At 41.0% G+C, this 18,765-nt stretch overlaps 1 protein-coding gene across 21 annotated transcripts in view; it reads right to left on the minus strand.

Moving 5' to 3' along the window:
- The window catches only part of ANK3 (ankyrin 3), a 657,955-nt gene that overhangs the window by 81,302 nt on the left and 557,888 nt on the right, over window positions 1–18,765 (minus strand). For 9 of the 21 annotated variants that reach the window (XM_034662548.1, XM_034662545.1, XM_034662552.1 and 6 more), the window contains 3 exons: window positions 17,953–18,076; window positions 16,324–16,335; window positions 12,912–13,014 (listed from right to left, as the gene is read on the minus strand). In XM_034662548.1, coding sequence (XP_034518439.1) covers window positions 12,912–13,014; window positions 16,324–16,335; window positions 17,953–18,076 — 239 coding nt within the window. The remainder of the gene's footprint in view (window positions 1–12,911; window positions 13,015–16,323; window positions 16,336–17,952; window positions 18,077–18,765) is intronic. The other 12 variants (XM_034662553.1, XM_034662546.1, XM_034662556.1 and 9 more) reach the window with 3 other exon arrangements.

Below are 18,765 nucleotides of genomic sequence, written 5' to 3' on the forward strand. Positions count from 1 at the left end.
AGCCAAAAAAAAAGGTGTGAAAATAGAACTAAGATATTTCAGAAATATAAAACCCCCCAAAATATATTTCTCATGAACCCTGTAAGGAAACGATTGGAAGATGTACTCCATCAAAATGAAGGATTAAACCAAGAAGGAGGAAGACACAGGGTCTAATGTAAGAATATAGGGAATTTTCACAGTGACAGTGAAGGAAGACTCAGGAGGACATCCATGCAGTGGGCCCGCAAGGGACTTGACTAGTAGGAAAGCACAAAGAGAGATGAATTAAACAGAAGAAATTTATAGAACACCTGATGTGTTGTGAACATATTAGAGGAGACTGGCACAACTGGGTTGGAGTTTGGGGGGTGGTGGTAGGGATACACTGAGAATACCAAGCAAATGAAGAAACTCTAGGGAAAGTAAAATATTGTGCCTAAAAGAAAATGCAATCATAACACACTTCACATCTGTGGTAACATTTACGTGGGTGTAATAACAGAAGCACGGAATACTGGCATAACCAAAATAAGACACAACTGTTTGGGGAGAGTGGGGGGGATGGAAAGTGTGCATGGTGGGAGGGAAGAGGTATTCAAAAAATAAAAACTTCATCTTCCATTTTGGGAAGTCAGTAAATTATTCCTGAAATGGGCGAAAGCCAACAGGAAGCCACATGTACATATTATTTGGAGACACAGAAGCACATAACAAGATTGACCAAAAGGTACTTTAAGCAGTTGTCTCTGGAGAGGAGAAATGGGAGGCTGAAGGTGTATATGGGGATTCTTTTTCTTTCCTAATGAGTATGCCTTATAAAATGACATGGCTTATTTGTTTGTATAACTTTAATAATGAAACATAAATGTAAAAACATACTGTGAATTGCAAAGATTTTTTAAAAAGCCCTGAAATCAAAATGGAAAACAATGAGGCCACAATAGCAAGGTCCTAACCCCAAAAGAGCAACACATCATTACTTCAGAAAGTTCCCTAGTTCTACCTGGGTTGACTAAAGATGATGTGTTGGTGTTAGTCTGGCCTTATTTACGAATTTTACTGACTTTTGGAGACCCCAACTGACTAACCTTCAGAATAGGGCAAATATTAACAAACAGTGGGTGGTGATGCTTACTTTATTTAATTTTTTAGCAAACTATAATTCCTTCATTTGGGGCCCTGAAGTCATTTTTCACAAAGGACCCATTTAAAAAAAAAGTTCTAATAAATAAGTAATACCACTCCTCTTTGGTAATTACAGTAAATTATTTACCTTTGGTACTCTTTGCAACATGCACCGGCAACATTAATTATTGAAACAATGAATTATACCACACAAGAAGGTATCGCGGCCATCATGTACTATTTATGGAGGCGGGAGGGTGCCAGCACCTGGATCCCAAGTCCCAGCCAGTCCTCCCCAACTCCTTTACTCTCCAAACTCTTTGCCGCTCATCGAAACTCTGTCATCATACAAATGAACAAATGTGTAATGAACAAATATACTTGGTCAGAATGATGACCTGTACATCCCAGTATTTGTCCCAGGTTTTTTCCCAGAGAGGTTTGCTGAGGCTTACGAGCAAACAGACCTACCACTTTTAATAAGCTGAACACAAAAAGCCTGCGCTGCGTCCACCTAAACACAAAATACGGCAATTTGACTGAACCTGTGTGTTTTATAGAAAGAGACCGAATTCGTAGCTTCATTTCTGAGCTCCCTGTCTCCAAATACTTAGTTCTATAGATGAGTATTTACTTAAAACTGAAATGTTAAATTTGACCTGTTTATATATTTTCAGAAACAATATGAATTCCAAAATGTTCTGACACATTATTGGGAATTGCACCATGGTACAAGGAAAAGCTTTTCCTCTATTTGGTTACTGAACAAACAGACACTCAAAATGACAATAGGATATCACATTATGGTGATAGTTAAAAAAGATGAACTAGATTGGCTCTTAAGCTTCCCACAGCAAGTAGGGTGTTCCCAGGGCTTAATGGAAAAAGTTGGCAGACTTAGATTTAAAAATTGCCTTTGCTGGGGCGCCTGGGTGGCACAGCGGTTAGGCGTCTGCCTTCAGCTCAGGGCGTGATCCTGGCGTTATGGGATCAAGCCCCACATCAGGCTCCTCCGCTCTGAGCCTGCTTCTTCCTCTCCCACTCCCCCTGCTTGTGTTCCCTCTCTCGCTGGCTGTGTCTATCTCTGTCGAATAAGTAAATAAAATCTTTAAAAAAAAAATTGCCTTTGCTACTTCTTAATGGAGAACACTTCATTCCCACTCCTGAGTTTTCCATTTTGAAAGGCAATTCAGTTGTATAACTGTGGGCCTCTTCCTATCCCTTTAGATTCACTTTGGCCCTGGAGATGTGGAGTGATTTATTTGGCTGGTAGATCTGGGAAAGGCAGCTGGGAAGGCTCTGCTCAAACCCAATGCTCACTCTTTGGGGCTTCGGCTTGGTCCCAGACAGCGAACACGCCCCTCTGCTCCCCGAAGCCTACCTCCTTGAGGGTAATGCCTGCCCCGGGGTTGGTGATGTGGGCCACTGGGTAGGGGATGTGCCTATTTCAGGGGTTCGGTTAGCAGGCCTGCTTGGCTCAGACACTAAGCCAGCCATCAACCTGGCCTCCATCAGGAATAAAGGAAATATTCTGCCTTTGACCTTTCCTTGTCTTTCTTTATTGAAAGCCCTTTTGGAGATGCCCCAACATGGCTTCCCGGCTTCATGATCCTAAGTGTATTTCTTAGCTTTTCTCAATCTTAGTTTCCTCATTTGCAAACTGAGGGTTGGTTGCTGTGGAGATTAAATAAAAATGTACATCAAAAATCTGGCACCAAGGCCAGTGTTGGTATGGAGTCATATTAATGTTTCTTTATATATGAAGTCATTTCTGTTTTTCAAAGGACTTTCATTTATATTAGCTCATTTGCTAAAATGTGATAATTTGGGGAAAACACAGCAAAAACAAAAATGTTCCGGTGCCAGCACTCGTCCTTTACAGTTACACACACAGCATGCTTATATCAAATCAACAGAGCCCATTTGGTTAGAAAAATGCATCTTGTAAATGTACAGGACTTACTTATTGATTCAAAAATGCTTAAATTCCTATGTTAACAGTAGCAATACCAAAGCTTATTGTGTGTCAGCTCAGTGTCAAGCACTGTCCTAGACCTTTACATTCATTTATTCTCTGAATCCTCAGGACCTAGTCGCACTAGGAGTCATATTATACTCATTTCACAGACGAGGAAACTGAAGTTCAGAGAGAAACTCAAAAATCTGACAACACAAAGTCAACACCCTGCACTGGGCAGCTTTAGTAGGACACTGTGTTAAGGAAAAATTCACACTCACTTAATAAGACCTCTTACTCCCACATCAAAAATGATATGAATAATAAGCACACCATTTTTCATCTTGGAAGTGATGTCAAGGACCCTATTAAAATCAAAATGTGCATTATTCAATAGAGTCCAAAGCCTGACTAATGATGATATCACTGTCTCCATAAGCTTAATACTTTCCAAAAATAGTTTCTCACTAGCCCTATTCATCAGAGGAAAGAGAAGAGCAAGTACACACGGGCTTTACAAGAGGACACACCCAAATGCCCAGGTCTGGAAATAAATGTCTGGGCACAGAAGAAAAGAGGCAGGGGGCCAGAAAGTATATACGCAAGGAAAAGAAAGAACCACCCAGTTAACTTCAATATTAGATACTTCTCCAGGCTGCCAACTGTCAAACCCCAGTACTGGATGACACCAGGGAAGGTCCTTCTCTGTCAGCTCTGCTGCCCCAGAAGCCAGCAGAAGGTAGTCCTGTAGATTAACTGGTGGCCTTGATGTGCCGTGGGTAACAGCACCAGGTGGACCTCACACTATCAGGTCACATACAAAACCCAGTGCATCTAATCTGAAAAGGTGTAAACATAGTTTACTTGAGAAACGGCTGGCCGTTGACACCAGACTAGGAGCCCATGATAAGAAAGGCTTGCAAGGATAATGTTACCCCCTTGGCCACAAACTGGACAGGACCAGGACAGCGGAACCCATGTGGGTGTCAGTTCCCTTACACCAAGAATACATGACTTGGGTCTGACTTTGGCTATATCACTTCACGGCCCAGTGAGTGACAAGTCAAACACCTCACTGAACCTCCATTTCTGCATGAGGGTAACTAGCAGATGAAATTACCTGTCCCAATTCACTGTGAGAACAGAATGACCCAAGTATTGTGAAAGTGATTTGAAAATTCTAGGGGCGCCTGGGTGGCACAGCGGTTAAGCGTCTGCCTTCAGCTCAGGGCGTGATCCCGGCGTTATGGGATCGAGCCCCACATCAGGCTCCTCTGTTATGAGCCTGCTTCTTCCTCTCCCACTGCCCCTGTTTGTGTTCCCTCTCTCACTGGCTGTCTCTATCTCTGTCGAATAAATAAATAAAATCTTAAAAAAAAAAAAAAAAAGAAAAGAAAATTCTAAGGAATAGGACGGAGGACCACAGGAGAAGGGAGGGAAAACTAAATGGGAAGAAATCAGAGAAGGAGATAAACCATGAGAGCCTCTGGACTCTGGGAAACAGACTGAGGGTTACAGAAGGAGGGGGGTGGGGGGGTGGGTACTAAGGAGGGCACAGGTTGTGATAAGCACTGGGTGTTATACACAACTAATGAATCACTGAACACCACGACAAAATGAATAACGTACTGTACGTTGGCTAACTGAACATAATAAAAAAAAAATAAAAGTGAAAATTCCAAACCGCTACAAAAAAACAAAAACACAGATTATAATGATCCTAAACTTCCTAGAGTTTTTGTAAGTGGAGATAATGAATTTCTTAAATTGACAGAACATTACAGGCTCTCTGGAGCTCTGAGGAGAGCGTATGTCTCATCAGACTGCAGGAAGCAGCCTGCTGGATTCACAAACAATGGTGGGGTTTGGGCTATGACACACACTTGTGTAAATACCGACTTTTCCCACGGTGAACATGCTTTGTCAGGTCGGCCACGTGGTGTTTTAGAGGGGCAGCCTAGCGGTCAGCCACAGAATGGGTAAGTAGCCACTGGACCTCAATTCTAGGCTCAGCCCTATCACCCAGTGACACTGGGCAAGTGAAATACTCCTCTCAGCCCCAGCTTCTTCGTCTGTAAGTGGTAATGGCAGTCCACAAGGAAGCTGAAAGCAGGACGTAAGATGATCCATTAACAAAACGCTGTGGCAAGTACCACAGTAAGTACTGTAAGTATTGTGATCTACAGCAGACACTGAGAGAGACGGCAAACTGCTACGGGTCTGTTTGGACATCTAGCGCAATGAGTTGGGAATATTCTTTTAAGGAATGGAGTCCGTCTTTAAAAAAAAAAAAGGTTTAATCCATAGTAACTGACAACAGAATGGTAGTTACCAAAGGCTGGGGGTAGAGGAAGTGGGGGCATATTGATTACCGAGGGCAAACTTGCAGTTATAAGATTAGTAAATTCTGGAAACCTAATCTACAGCATGGGGACTGTAGTTAATAACAATGTATTATATTCCTGAGATTTGCTAAGAGAGATCTCAACTGTTCTTACTATACACACAGAAATGCTAAGTACAGGAGGTGATGGATGTGTCAATTAGCTTGAGTATGGAAATCATTTCTAATACATACATATATCAAAACACCATGTTGTATACCTTAAAAAAATGGATTCCACAAAAGAAAACCTGATTTAAGCAGAAAATAAAATAACAATTAAAGGTTTACTAAAGCAGGTCTTTTTTCCCCCCTCAAGTATTTCTTTTCTTAAAGTCAACATTTATTTATGTGAGACTAAAATGCAAACCATAGAAGCTGAGTTCTTTGGGATTTCCAAATCTGATTGATGTAAAAATAATTTAGCTACCAACTTGCACAAAAGAAGGTGAATCAAGGTCAGCATGGAAGCTGTTAACACAACATCCAGCTCAAGACATCTAAACTTTTCTACCTTAAGTCAGTCACAACACCAACCTGTCTGCCTCGAAAAAAAAATGCGTAATCTTGCTGACCAATCTGTGAGAGGTGTTGAATGGATCACCTGAAAAATGCTGGCAAAGCACTCTGAAGAGAAAAAGCAGCATATTAAATGTCACTAGTCAAAGGTGTTTATCTTCCAGGCGACTATCTCTAGCAAATCTTTAATCCCGAGGCTGGCTACCTTCTACCACCAGGCACATTTCTGAGAACCCCTTAGAACTACCTTCACCACAAGAAACAGGACGGCTGATCTGCTGATGTGGGGAAAGGGGAGGTGCAGGAGGAGAATGGAGTGAGGGGCAGAGAAGGAAAAACTGAGCATTGGAATAACCAGCCTTTGGGATTAGGCATTCTTCTTTCCTCTTACTGAGATAAGTGGAAACTGCCTAGGTCTTAAAGTAACAGACATGCAACTTCTCTTGAAGAATCCTCCAATTCACACATGACTTGCTGATACGTCAAGTAGTACATAGCACTTCATACGACTAAGTATACATAAGATCATCCTTAGCCTAAAACAGACCAAGTCTAACCCAAAGGATCTGGAGTCCTGGGCTGTGAGACAAATGAGAGAGTTACGGAGTGGAAGATATGACGGCTGCCTCCAGAGTAAGGCCTCCAACAGTGAGGACAGAATGACTCCACAGCTCCCATTCAAAGAGCCAATGCAACCGTCACACACTAGTTCAACCTTCTAACCTGGTCAGTATTAGAAGCCCTGCCACTCACCCCCTGAGACATACACCATGAAAGCAACCTCCTAAGAGAGGGACAGGGCCTCACAGCTGCCCCGTTTCTCACGCGCTACCCCTATAGCAACGGAATTGAAAGGAAATGGACATTGCTTAGTGACCAACTAGCAAAGAATGTTTTTCTAAAAATTTTTGCTTAGCACATCCTAATGTAGAGCTATTCTCTTGAGCCATAGCTCATTTTCTTATTTTGTTAAGCTTACATTTATTCAGCTCTAGAGAGAAAGCATAAAACAGAATCTCAAGATTGAATGGCACTAGAAGACTCTATGTTGCCCTTGATATGTGGTTGTTCATGCCAGGTTTGACCACCCCCAATACAAGCATACTAGTGAGGACCCAAACCCCAATTAAACTGGCTTAAGACACTCCCCGCCTCCCAGGGGTGGGAGGAGATTGAGATTAATTCACTGGTTTATATTGTAAGAAAGTCTGGGCGGGACCAACTTCAGGCATGGCTGCATCCAGCCATGGCTCAGAAGATGGTAGGAACTGTTTGTTTTCACGTGCTCCATCCTTAGCAGATCTGGGCTGACATCACCTTTAGAGCTTAGCAACCCCAAAAGGCTACAGAAAGTCTCAAATTTGAGTCCCATTAGACTGGCTTAGATTTTATATTTTAACCTAAAGTAATCACTGTAATCCAGAAAAGGGAATGCTCTGAATGGCCAGGTTTTGGACCCATCCTTGGAGGAGAGGCAGGGATTTCTGACCCTTCTAAATGACATTGAGAAATGGATGGGGGTACAGGTTTGCCCATCAGATCCTGTCTGCTACCTAAGAAAGCGGAACGGTGTACAAGGCAAAACCAACCCATGTCCCTAAGCGATTTCTGCTCTTCTCCTATTTTTGGATAACTACCAGAAATCATACTGAATTAAATGTTCCTGCTTGCTGTATACATACATCCCTTGGTCTTACAAGTACTTCAGGGGTCATTCAAAGGAAATATAATTAATTGGTTAGCCGGCAAAACATTTTTAGACCACTATCGTGCCTTCTACCTCGTATCTATGCGAAGGTCAAGTATTTCCATTCCCTCAATGATACCTTCCATGTCATAACTTTTAGCATAATAATTTTCTCCATAATTTTCATAACTTGTTGCTGAATATAAGTTGTCGGTTCCTTTTAAGTCACATTAAATAAGAGATTTAATTAGAATTTGGCACAAGCATAATAGAGAACACGTGTCTAAATATAATATTTAATGCTAAAAAAAAAAGGATAAAGATGATGGTACTGCATACATATTAAAAATACTAACAAGCATGAGATCTTGGAGGACAGAGTATAAAGTCTGAGGGCTCTCTGATGGCTCCTTTCCCACAGAGAGCAATGCAGATGGACCTGGAGCCACATGGCCAGTGACTCTGCCATTTACCACCCGTGTCCCCTGGGGTAAGTCACATAAGCTGACTGTGCCTCAGTTTCTTCATCTTTTTAATGGAGCCAAAACACTATCTCAAAGGGTTTTTGTGAAATGTAAATGAGTTGATACTGGCAAAACACTTACAGCAGTGTCTTGCATACAGCAGGAGCTCAAAATGAACTGTTCTCACCGCTATCAGCATAAGTATGACCACACCTCCTGACACAGTGTCTCCTGAATGTTATTCCATTTAGATCATGAGGACTGGCTGGTGTGGACCATACACAGCAACTACATAAGCCATGTTGGACAGGTGCTTTCAGTAATTACGTCAGAAGAAATGAAAGAACCAGTCTATTATATTCATCCTAGACAACCCGGCTTCGGTTTGGCATCATTTGCTACCTTCTCTTTGGAAAAGAATGTTTCCAAGAACAGATCTTGTTCCAAGACAATCTGACACGCACAAATCAGAGCTTATAAAACAAATACATAAGATGCTGAATGATCAATGTACAAAAAGGTCCCAGCCAGAGTTGCTTTCAATCAGCAGATCCTATTCAGATGCATCCAAGAATCACCTGTGAAGCTTCAAGAAACACACGTGCCCAGGAACCCAGCCGGGGCGACTCTGACTCTGCAGGCCTCTTGTTTTCCAAAGTGCTGCTGGTGATTCCAGTGTGAGCCCCAATGGTGAATCCTAGTAATCTGTACACCCATGGTGGGGCTCGAACCCATGACCCTGAGAGCAAGAGTCACATGCGCTTCCAACTGAGCCAGCCAGTTGGAAGCCGCCCATCTCCCAATTAAAAATTCTGACTAGGAATCGGGGATTTTCAGTTTTGGGTGCATTAAAACATGCTATGCCTCGCCTCTCCCAGTCACTGGGCAATCGTGTTTGTTTGTTTGTAAGTTTTTATTCTAATTCCAGGTACTTAAATGCAGCCTTATATGAGTTTCAGGTGTATGATATAATGATTCAACACTGCCATCCATCACCCAGTGCTCGTCACCTGACAGCGCACTCCTTAATCCCTACTTGACCCATCCCCCACCTGCCTCCCCTCTGACAACCATCAGTTTGTTCTCTATAATCAAGAGTCTGTTTCTTGGTTTGTCTCTTTTCCTTTGTTTTGTTTCTTAAATTCCACATATGAGTGAAGTCATACGGTGAGCAACAGTCTTAAAGATTCTTTAATTCTCATGAGCAGTCAGGGCTGAGAGTCACTGCTTTAAATAATAAAACCTGTCAAATGCAAGGCATGATTTATTTACATATATATTTTCAGAGGCATATCTACAGGTGACTCTTGATTACAAGGTAGAGAGAAGGTAAAAGTATAGGGAGTTCATGGATAACCCAATAGCCCAGGAATAAGAGTTCACTCTTGATTATTCAAGGGGGGGGACTAAGTGGTTTACAGACTGATCTTGATTAAGGCTCAGCAGGGCATGAGGATGGGCTCACTTCTCCCAACTCCCTTCCCAGCTTTGGCCTCCACACCTGCCTTCACCAGCATAGGTTCTTAGGAGTATGGGAGCAACAGGCCTGGGCTAATTATCCCGAGTCTCAACGGTACTTTAACTGTGGTCAGCGTGCAAACTGATTAATCGGCAGCACGATAATAAGTGGTAACTGACTATGCTCTGTATTGGTGAATTTCCTCTTGCTGAAAACGAGCGGTGCGTGGAGAGTTCATTTTTATTCATTTTCCACCTTAAGGTGTCAACACAACTTTAACTGGGCCACGACAGTTTTAAATCTGACGGTAAGTCATGTATCATTGCCTTCAGAATTCTAAATATTTAAGGCTTTGTGCATGCTTTCAGACAAAATCAATACTGTGCAGAAACTTTATAAAGTTTTAAAGTTTATAAATACAGATTTAGAGCCATGATGGATATAAACTAATAATTTTGGCATTTAATTCTAATATAAAGTTTGTGCTTTATATGAAGCATACTTCTCAAGTAAAATGCTTCTCATTAGTCTTGCACAATGTAACTAGACTCTTCCCTCTTAAAGCCTCTCTTTTGAGGAATTAGTCTCTTCCCTCTTCTGTAATAAATGAGATACAGGAGACTAAAGAAGTCAACATTTGTGTTCCCCTTTCTTCCAAGTTTTTATTTTGAAGAGTTCAAATAAATAAAGACATTGAAAAAACTGTGTAAGAAATACCCATATACACTTCACCTTGAATCAACATTAACATTTTGGGGTGCCTGGGTGGCTCAGCTGGTTGAGCGTCTGCCTTCAACTCAGGGTCATGATCTTGGGTCCTGGTATCGAGCCCGACATCAGGCTCCCTGCTCAGCGGGGAGTCTGCTTCTCCCTCTCCCTCTGCCCCTCCCTCATGCTTGTGTGCGCTCTCTCTCTCTCAAATAAATAAAGTCTTTTTAAAAAATTAACATTTTGCCATATTTACGCTCACATGAGCTCTCTCTCCACACACACTTCTTTTGGCTGAACCATTTGAAAATAAACAGAGGACTGAATGATGACTTCACTGTTGAAAACTGCAGCATGCATACCCCCGGAATGGAGATATTCCCCTATATAGCTTTAATAACATTGGCACTGTTGGCAGAACTAACAATAATTTCCTAACAATATAGCCAGTATATTTTCAAGTGGCCTCAACTGTCCCTAAAATATCTTTTTGTCATTCATACATTTTTTTCAAATCTCTGGTGAATTTATCATGAAGTTGTGTGGCCATGAATAATGTATGTGTTCATTAAATGTGCTAGTTCCACAAAGAACAACTGTCAGACCATGGGATTCTCTGTGGTCACTGAAGAAAGCAACTTCCCACCTCTGCAGTTATCAACTTAAAGATTTATTTGTAAAGGTTCAAGCTGTCCTAAGCTCTTCTTTCCCCTGACTACTCTACAGAGATATTTGTGACAGAGATATTTGTGATATTTAAGCAGCAACAAACTCAATGAAAGAACATCAGTTCTTTAATATTCTTTAATTCTTTAAGTTCTTTAATATATCGTTAATATTCTCTTTATCCTTTCTTTTCACAAATCCTTCATTCTGATTAAAGCTGTCGCTTCCAGCCCACCTGAGTAGGTGGGTCTTGGCAGTAGCTAACAGGTCATGGTGTGAGAACCCTCAGAAGCCTGTCTGCAGCCTCGTGGCATGGCAAACACTTATATTTTAAGGTTGACATGCAGAAATTGAAAGGTAGTGTAACTATGGCCGCTGGAGTGGCAGTGATGGTGGCAGTGATGGTGAGGTCATAGTGCTAATGCTGGTGGTGGTCCCAATTTCAGACCCCTGTCCCATAGTAAATATATATTCAGAAATATAAACCATAATGAGGTTCAATCAAGCATTTGAGATCCCATTCTAGAACGAGGCACATGTTTTATATATGACCAAAGTGTTACTGATACCCAAGGAATCTCCTATCACCTGCGATTGTGTAAGTTTTGTGGGGTTTCCTTAGGCCTGGAGAATAACAGGCATGTCGACACTAGTATCATTAATATATCCACTAACATCTCATTTTAATTGGGAATGTGAAGAGATCAGGATTACCCGACCAGGATAAAGACCACAGCAAACCGAGAGAGAGCTCCTCAGAAAATCTCAACCAATACCTGGGCAACACCTGACTTCCAAGAGCTTATTAACTTCATTAGTGGAGACAAGTGCATTCTCTAGTGCTTAAACCATGACATGCTATCACGCCTATAATTATTCTACAAAGGGTGTTTATGTCTGACCAAACACTGAACAGCCACCGTATTCACCTCTGTAAAATCTGCTTGCGAAGAATGTTCTAGAGAGTGTAGAATAATAAAATATTTATTGTAGGTTTTTGTGAAGTACAACGTACATCTATATATCTGGAAGTCAGCATCTCTAAACACAGGAGAGTCCCAAAAATCTGACTACCAGCTGCTTAAACCTCTAACTTGGTGATACTGTTCCTATCACTTACTCTTCTGCTCCAGTTTACCTTCATTGTTCAGCGAATAAATACGTCTAGCATAATTTCACCAATTATTGACATTGGTTAAATATGATAAGCCACTTCTGAAATTAGTGTTATGGCCCAAACGGTTTCATTCATCATTAGCTCATGACTGTGTGCATTTAAAACCAGGTATTGTGTGTATCTAGAAGAACGAACCACCCTTAGCCCAAATGCAGCAGGACTATGTTGCTGGAACTTCTTGCATTAAACCAGTACCTTTTCAACCACAATTCCTGGGAAGAAGAAATTGCATGAACACCAGCAGAGATTCTGGTAGAAAACAAAATACTATCACCTCTTGAAAAGGCCCATCACAGGCAGGTTTGATGCGAAGGAATCGAAAACCTAGCTAATCTCAGCTTTAACTACATGCTAAAAACAATTCTAGCAAATTCCAACAGGCCCCCAGTATGGTTAGGAAAATCAAACACCTGTGTGGGTGATGTCATCGACTTGAGCTATCAATTATTATTAATTCTTTTAAAAAACTGAAATAGATTTGACCTTGAAGTGAGAAAGTTACCCCTGTCTTTGCTAGGACTTTGAGTTCCTCTCTGTGGGCCGTTAGGGATTGACCTGCAGACAAGCAGCCTATTTCTGTATGTGGCACAACTGATTTTTTCTTTTTTCCCTCTTTTTTTTTTTCCCAAATGATTTTTTCCCTTTGTTCCTGGCAGTAAAGGTAGATTTACTAATATAAAATCAAACACGTAGAAATACAATTTTTGTCATGGGACAAAGAGCTCGATTCAATCATAGCAATGAAAGTTCAACAATTCAAGAATATTGGAAGGAGAACACATACCTGCTCTTTGGATGGCACGAGGAGTTCTTCAATCATCATGCTGTCCCGCGCGTAGGAGCTTCTGTTCAAGGTGTACGACCTATCCGAACTGAAGGAGCGGAGGCTGTTGTATTTACAGTTTACCATTCAAGAGTGGTGGATGATGATGAGATGAATAAAATAAAATTAATGCATGCAACTTGGAAAACAGGCAAGATGGCTAAAAATATCAACAGAAGTTGTTCTTGAAAAGACATAATCGAAAAATAAAATCCCTTATATTTGAGGAAATCTCTTCAGCTTGGAAATCTCATGATCAGATTTTGTTTAAAATTAGGCCAAATGGTGTTAAATGCATGAAAACTTTGGATGTTTCACTATGACAGCTGAACCAACATGGAGATTGAGAAGAACCAGATGACTCTTGATAATATGATAATTTGAGAGAGTTTTCTATGGTTAAGACCATAATGTTAGAGTCTCCTTTATTTCTGGTCCATATCTGTTCACCTTGCACTACTGAATGGAATTATGTGTGCTGCAAATGGGTCTGTTCATAAGTTTCTGGAAACCAGATACGGATTTAACCTAGTAAGAGCTCTGGTTTACAGCTGGACTCATGGAAAACATCAAAAAGTTAGTACGACAAATAGACCTTGCATGATCTTTGCCACCTTTCTGGCCTTGAAAAATTCAATTTTCACATATGGTTATTTTGTCTTTCCTTGTTCTCCTCTTTCCTTCCTTGTGCCTTATATTGCTCTTCTCCCTAGATTCTCTTTTAAATCCTCTACACAGCCCCTGAGGTTCTCAGAGTTCAAGGCCCCTGAGGTCCTGAAATGCCTCTTACACACTGACCTCGAAACTAAAAACCAACAGAGGGTTGGGGGAGGGGATGGCGGGGCAGGAGAAGTGAGCAAAGACGGTCAAAAGGTATGAACTTCCAGTTAGAAAATAAATAAGTCCTGGGGATGCGGTATACATCATGGTGACTTAGCTAATAATATCGTATTGAGTATTTAAATGCTGCTAAGAGAGTAGATCTCAAAAGTTCTCATCACAAGAAAAAAAATATCCATAACTATGTGTGGTGATGGATGTTAATGTGATTTATTGTGGTGATCATTGTTTTGTATACCTGAAACTAACATGTTATATGTCAATTACATCTCGACTTAAAAAAAAACAATACAGTAAGGGATGCTGGGAAGCCTGCACATATGCACATAGGACATGCAGGCGGACTGGGATTGCAGCTAATCTGAGCCTCGGCAGAACGCCTTGGGATTAATCCTCCAGAAACAGAGGACAAGCCTGTGAGGAGCTGCTCTGAGGTCATCTCTGTCTTGCCTCCCTATCCCACCTATCATGATAGGCTGTCATAAGGTAACTTTGCATTGCCTCGGTTCGGATGAGGTCTGACACTTTCTGCCCCGCCCTCCTTGGAACAGAGCTTCAGGACAAGAAACCGCTGAGCTGTGGTCCCAGCAATGCAGGATCCACAACTACTGTGGCAGGCAGACAGCCCCTTTTGTTTTGGGGGCGTCCGGACTCATATGGAGGACAAGGACAGTGGGAAGTTGCCACCCATCACATCCATGTAAGTAATAAACTGTTTGGATCTAAATGTGGCTGCTTGAATGTTTACCAATAGAATCAGGCCTTGGTCTTGCCTTGTGTGTGTGCGACAGGGAAAACAGCAAGAGGTCTGTAAGAAATGGGTCCTTGCTTTGCACAAAATGACTTCTTTTCTCCACTGCTCACTAAAAATCACCCAAGACAGATATGTTTGTATCAAGATACAGAGGCCCCTGAATTACAGGAATTATTCTAAGGGTCTGCACAAATGAGCAGACGCATTCTTTTAGGATTACAGCCCTGTCTTCCACCAGAATCTCGGGGGGATCTTCAACCTCAAGATAACCATCGTTCTCTAGTGCAGTCAGCAAATTTATACAGACTCTTATGAGTAAGGCACAAATATTAGAGACTGGATATAGAAGCAAAACCAAAAGCACAAAGAACTAAGCCTTATCTCTGCAGAGGAGTTACCCAGGAAGCCACGTGCCTGGCCACTTGCATGGGCGGGCCTCCTGGGCCCAGTCACATGACACATAACTCTTCATTTTTTTTCCTGCTTCAGTGGCAAACATTTTTTTTTTTTATGTTACTCCGGTTTCTAGCCCCTTACCTTCTCTCAAATGCAATATAAACTTCCTAAAAGCAGATATTGTCTTTCTACTCTCTAACTCAACACTGTCCAATAGAACCTTCTGCAATGATGGGCAGGTTTTAATCCGCACCGTCCAAGACAGTGGCCACTGCCCACATATGGGTGCTGAACACCTAAGGCATGGCTAGTGTGACTGAAGAACTGAATTTTATTTACTTTTTACTGATTTTAATGTAAACAGTCTTTTGTGGCTAGGGGCCACATCATCAGTCTAACTTCTAGCACTCATAGCAAGGTTCTATTTGCCCCAGTGATGTGGTGTGGGAGGCACTGGGAAGCCCCACTCTCTGCACTGCACATTCGTTTCTAGAAATTCCGGTTTCCACTGCATGTGCTAACATCGGTGGTATGTAAGAACCGCTTTATAGTATATGTGAATAAACACTTAAATGTTGTAAAAAAATTATTACCTATTCATTCTAACTTCAGTTTTTAAAGAGATCTAAGATTTGTTAATATTTTTAAGATATCATCTTTTTTTTTTAACTTCTGTATGAATGCCAACTGAAGAACAGAGCCTAGAAACTCGGTGCTGTCAATGGAAAAGCCTAAAGATGTCTTCGTTTTATATAATGTCTAAGTTCCTGTTCCTCACTGTTCCCAACCAAGTTACATTAGACAGATGGAGCTCATTATGCCCATCAAGCATCGCTCTGAATCCTTACTACATCAGAGCCCTTTCAGCTACTAAAACTAGATATTATTTGCATGGGGATCTGGAAAACATTAAATTGTTTTTAACTAAGGTCAACTATATTATTTGTAGCCATCGGTATACCCTGAGTGTTAAATACAGGAAGTATTAGAAAAACACATGCCTCAGAAGTCTAAAATTATACTAATGTACCTAGGACAAAGTCAAATAAAACAGCCACCAGCAAACAGACTGCTTTTCAAATCAAGACTTTTTCTTCAAACCCAATGAAATTCTCCAGTTACTTCATGCACTATACAAACTTTGTTAAAGGAAAGAAATTCCTTCAGTATTCAATTTTGCATTAGTCACATCTCTTGTCATACATTTAGTTACTTGCTAGGTGTCTCAGAATTACAAAAGTGATTTTCTAATACTGAGCAGGAAAAAAAAAGAAAAGCACATCGCAGCACAGCACAGCACAGCACAATGCTGAAGAAAATAAAAATGAGGGCATGAGTCAGGGAAGGGCAGAAAAACACCGTAAAAGGGACATATCTTCTTACCTGATCTTGGGACTAATTTAAAGTATTTTTAGAAAAACACAGGAGAAGTGGAAAGCAAAAAAATCAGACAGGGAAAAAAGAAAAAAATGTTATGGTTGAATGAGTTACACACTGAATGTATTCCTTTTAAATGTTACACTCAGAATATTATATTTGGTAATACTGTAACAATATTTTTAAAAATATATCGGCTTTATAGATTTTCTTGCAGATTTGCCTCTGAGCATAACATGAGTTGCCAATGTAAAAAAAAAAAATGAGTTACATATAATAGCAACAAATCATAACGGTGCAGTCAAGACCAGAAGTATGGAAGCTTTAGAACTATCCTGAGAAACATTATATAATAAGAGACAATATGCTGGTTTCACTTCTCACTGGATATCAGCTTCTACAAATTTCTATATACAAATGATTGATTCACAAAATGTAGCTTTTACATATTATCTGAGGAAGACAATCAGCTAGTTATTGGATTGCAAAAGCTATTAAGCCTCTAAATAGAATTTTCCCTTGAGATCCTTTGAGATTCTGCCTATTCTCTGTTGTAGTTTATGGCTCTGTGTGCTTACCTGAAACATTAGGCATTTTTAAAAAGTTATTTCCCCCTTCTTATTAATGATACCTGCTACAATAAGCTTTCAAGGACTTTTACAAATACATTTATCAAGCAAAAATTCTATGGAGTTACATGACGTTCCAAATTCCACTAATAAAAAGACTAAGTGGAAGAAAAATCAATTCAGTATCTAAACTGACCACATCAACAACAATGAGAATAAACTCCCAGGCTTTACTTTGTGGGAAGTGCCACTTACTATTAGACAATGAAACTTTTTACAACAGATCCTTAAACTATAGGAAAATGTCCTCAGGGCTCTGGCTCAGAAAGTTTAATTATTAGCTTTAAAATAACTTGACTGTCAGCAAACATGCTGTTAAACCAACCAGGGAAAAGAAGTCCCCAAATTCTGGACAAGGTCCTGTTTCTTTCAACCAGTGTCAGGTAAGTACGAGCCAAGTTTTTCACATGCAAAAGTTTTATACTCCAGTTTTAAGGACTGAATTCGCTACCACTCCTGTCTGTGACTTTGGGTAAGTCTGGGAACACTCCAGACGCACCCCGTGTAAACGAAGTAATGGCATAGTTTTCAAAGAGATACCCAAACACGTGGTAGATAATTCTAATGAACTACATACAATTTTTTTTCAAGAATGCTCTCTTTGAAGTCTCGATCAAGAATGATTCTTGCAGCGAAGAAAACAGAGAACAATCAATACAACTGTATCGTACTTATTGGAAAATAAGATTTTTTCATTCAATATGGAACACAATTTAATTCTGAAACACGGAGCCCACACTGGCTCTCCCAGTTCTGTCAGTGAGGTCTTCTACTGTCATGCTTGAAGTATGACTGCAAGGTGGGAACAAACCAACACTCGACATGTTCAATCAAGGACTGAAAAACCATGACTGAGATGTACACCGGGGTTGAGAACATTCCAGCAAATTCTCACCCTCATCCAAAGAGCACGTTGGAGGATAATGTGAAAAATGAAAATGACTGTGGTTGATGACAAATCATGGTTGTATTAAATTAATTGTGAAGAACGGCAACGATAAAATACCTGGCGGAACGGGCCCCAAGACTGAAGCCCATGTAGCCCTCAGCGGGAAGAGAGTCATCGCCCAGCTCCTTAAGGTCCTGCGGCCCAAGATACTTGTCCGTGTCCCCTGTCATGGCATCTTCACCTGCCGGTGGACAAAACAAGCCAGAATCAGAAGCTTCCCTTTTGAAAACGAATGTGTTGTAGAGAAAACCGATCCTTTGGTCATCAGCAAATCACCCATTTTCTCATTCACTTTCCCCTACCCCCTGGATAATATGAGTTACTGCCGCTTAGAAGGAAAAAGTAGAGGTGAGGTTAGTTCATCATTTCAAGAGTGAATGTAAGTAGCAAAAGGGCTCCTGGGGTTAAGTACCAATTTTAAAACATTTCCCCAATCTCATTCCCCCCCACCCCACAAGCCCCGGCAGACTAGAAAGGTGGATCTTTTTTGTCAATTAGCTTTCCACCGCTCAGCACAACGAGGGCAGCTTGTCGGAATGGACGTGGATTGCAAATAAGAGCCACCTCGCCATTACTACTCTGGAAATTATACATGGGAAGGGAGTGGACTTTTTTCTAAATGATCTTCTCACACACAGTTTGGGGCTTATGTAAGAAACTAGCAGGTCATTTAATCTGAACTCTTACTGCTTCGCCAGAGAACCTTGAAACACGTCAATTTTGATGTGTTCTACACCTATCACTTGAACAGCTCAGTCCAGCTGCCCTAGGGCTGGGAAGGCCACTTGGAAAGGAGCTCTACCTTCTGTAAAAACCAAATGAAGAGACCAGCAGTGTGAAAGAAGGACTATATAAATTGCTCTTGGCCCA

Source organism: Ailuropoda melanoleuca, chromosome 6 (assembly GCF_002007445.2).
Source record: "Ailuropoda melanoleuca isolate Jingjing chromosome 6, ASM200744v2, whole genome shotgun sequence".
Lineage (NCBI taxonomy): Eukaryota > Metazoa > Chordata > Mammalia > Carnivora > Ursidae > Ailuropoda > Ailuropoda melanoleuca.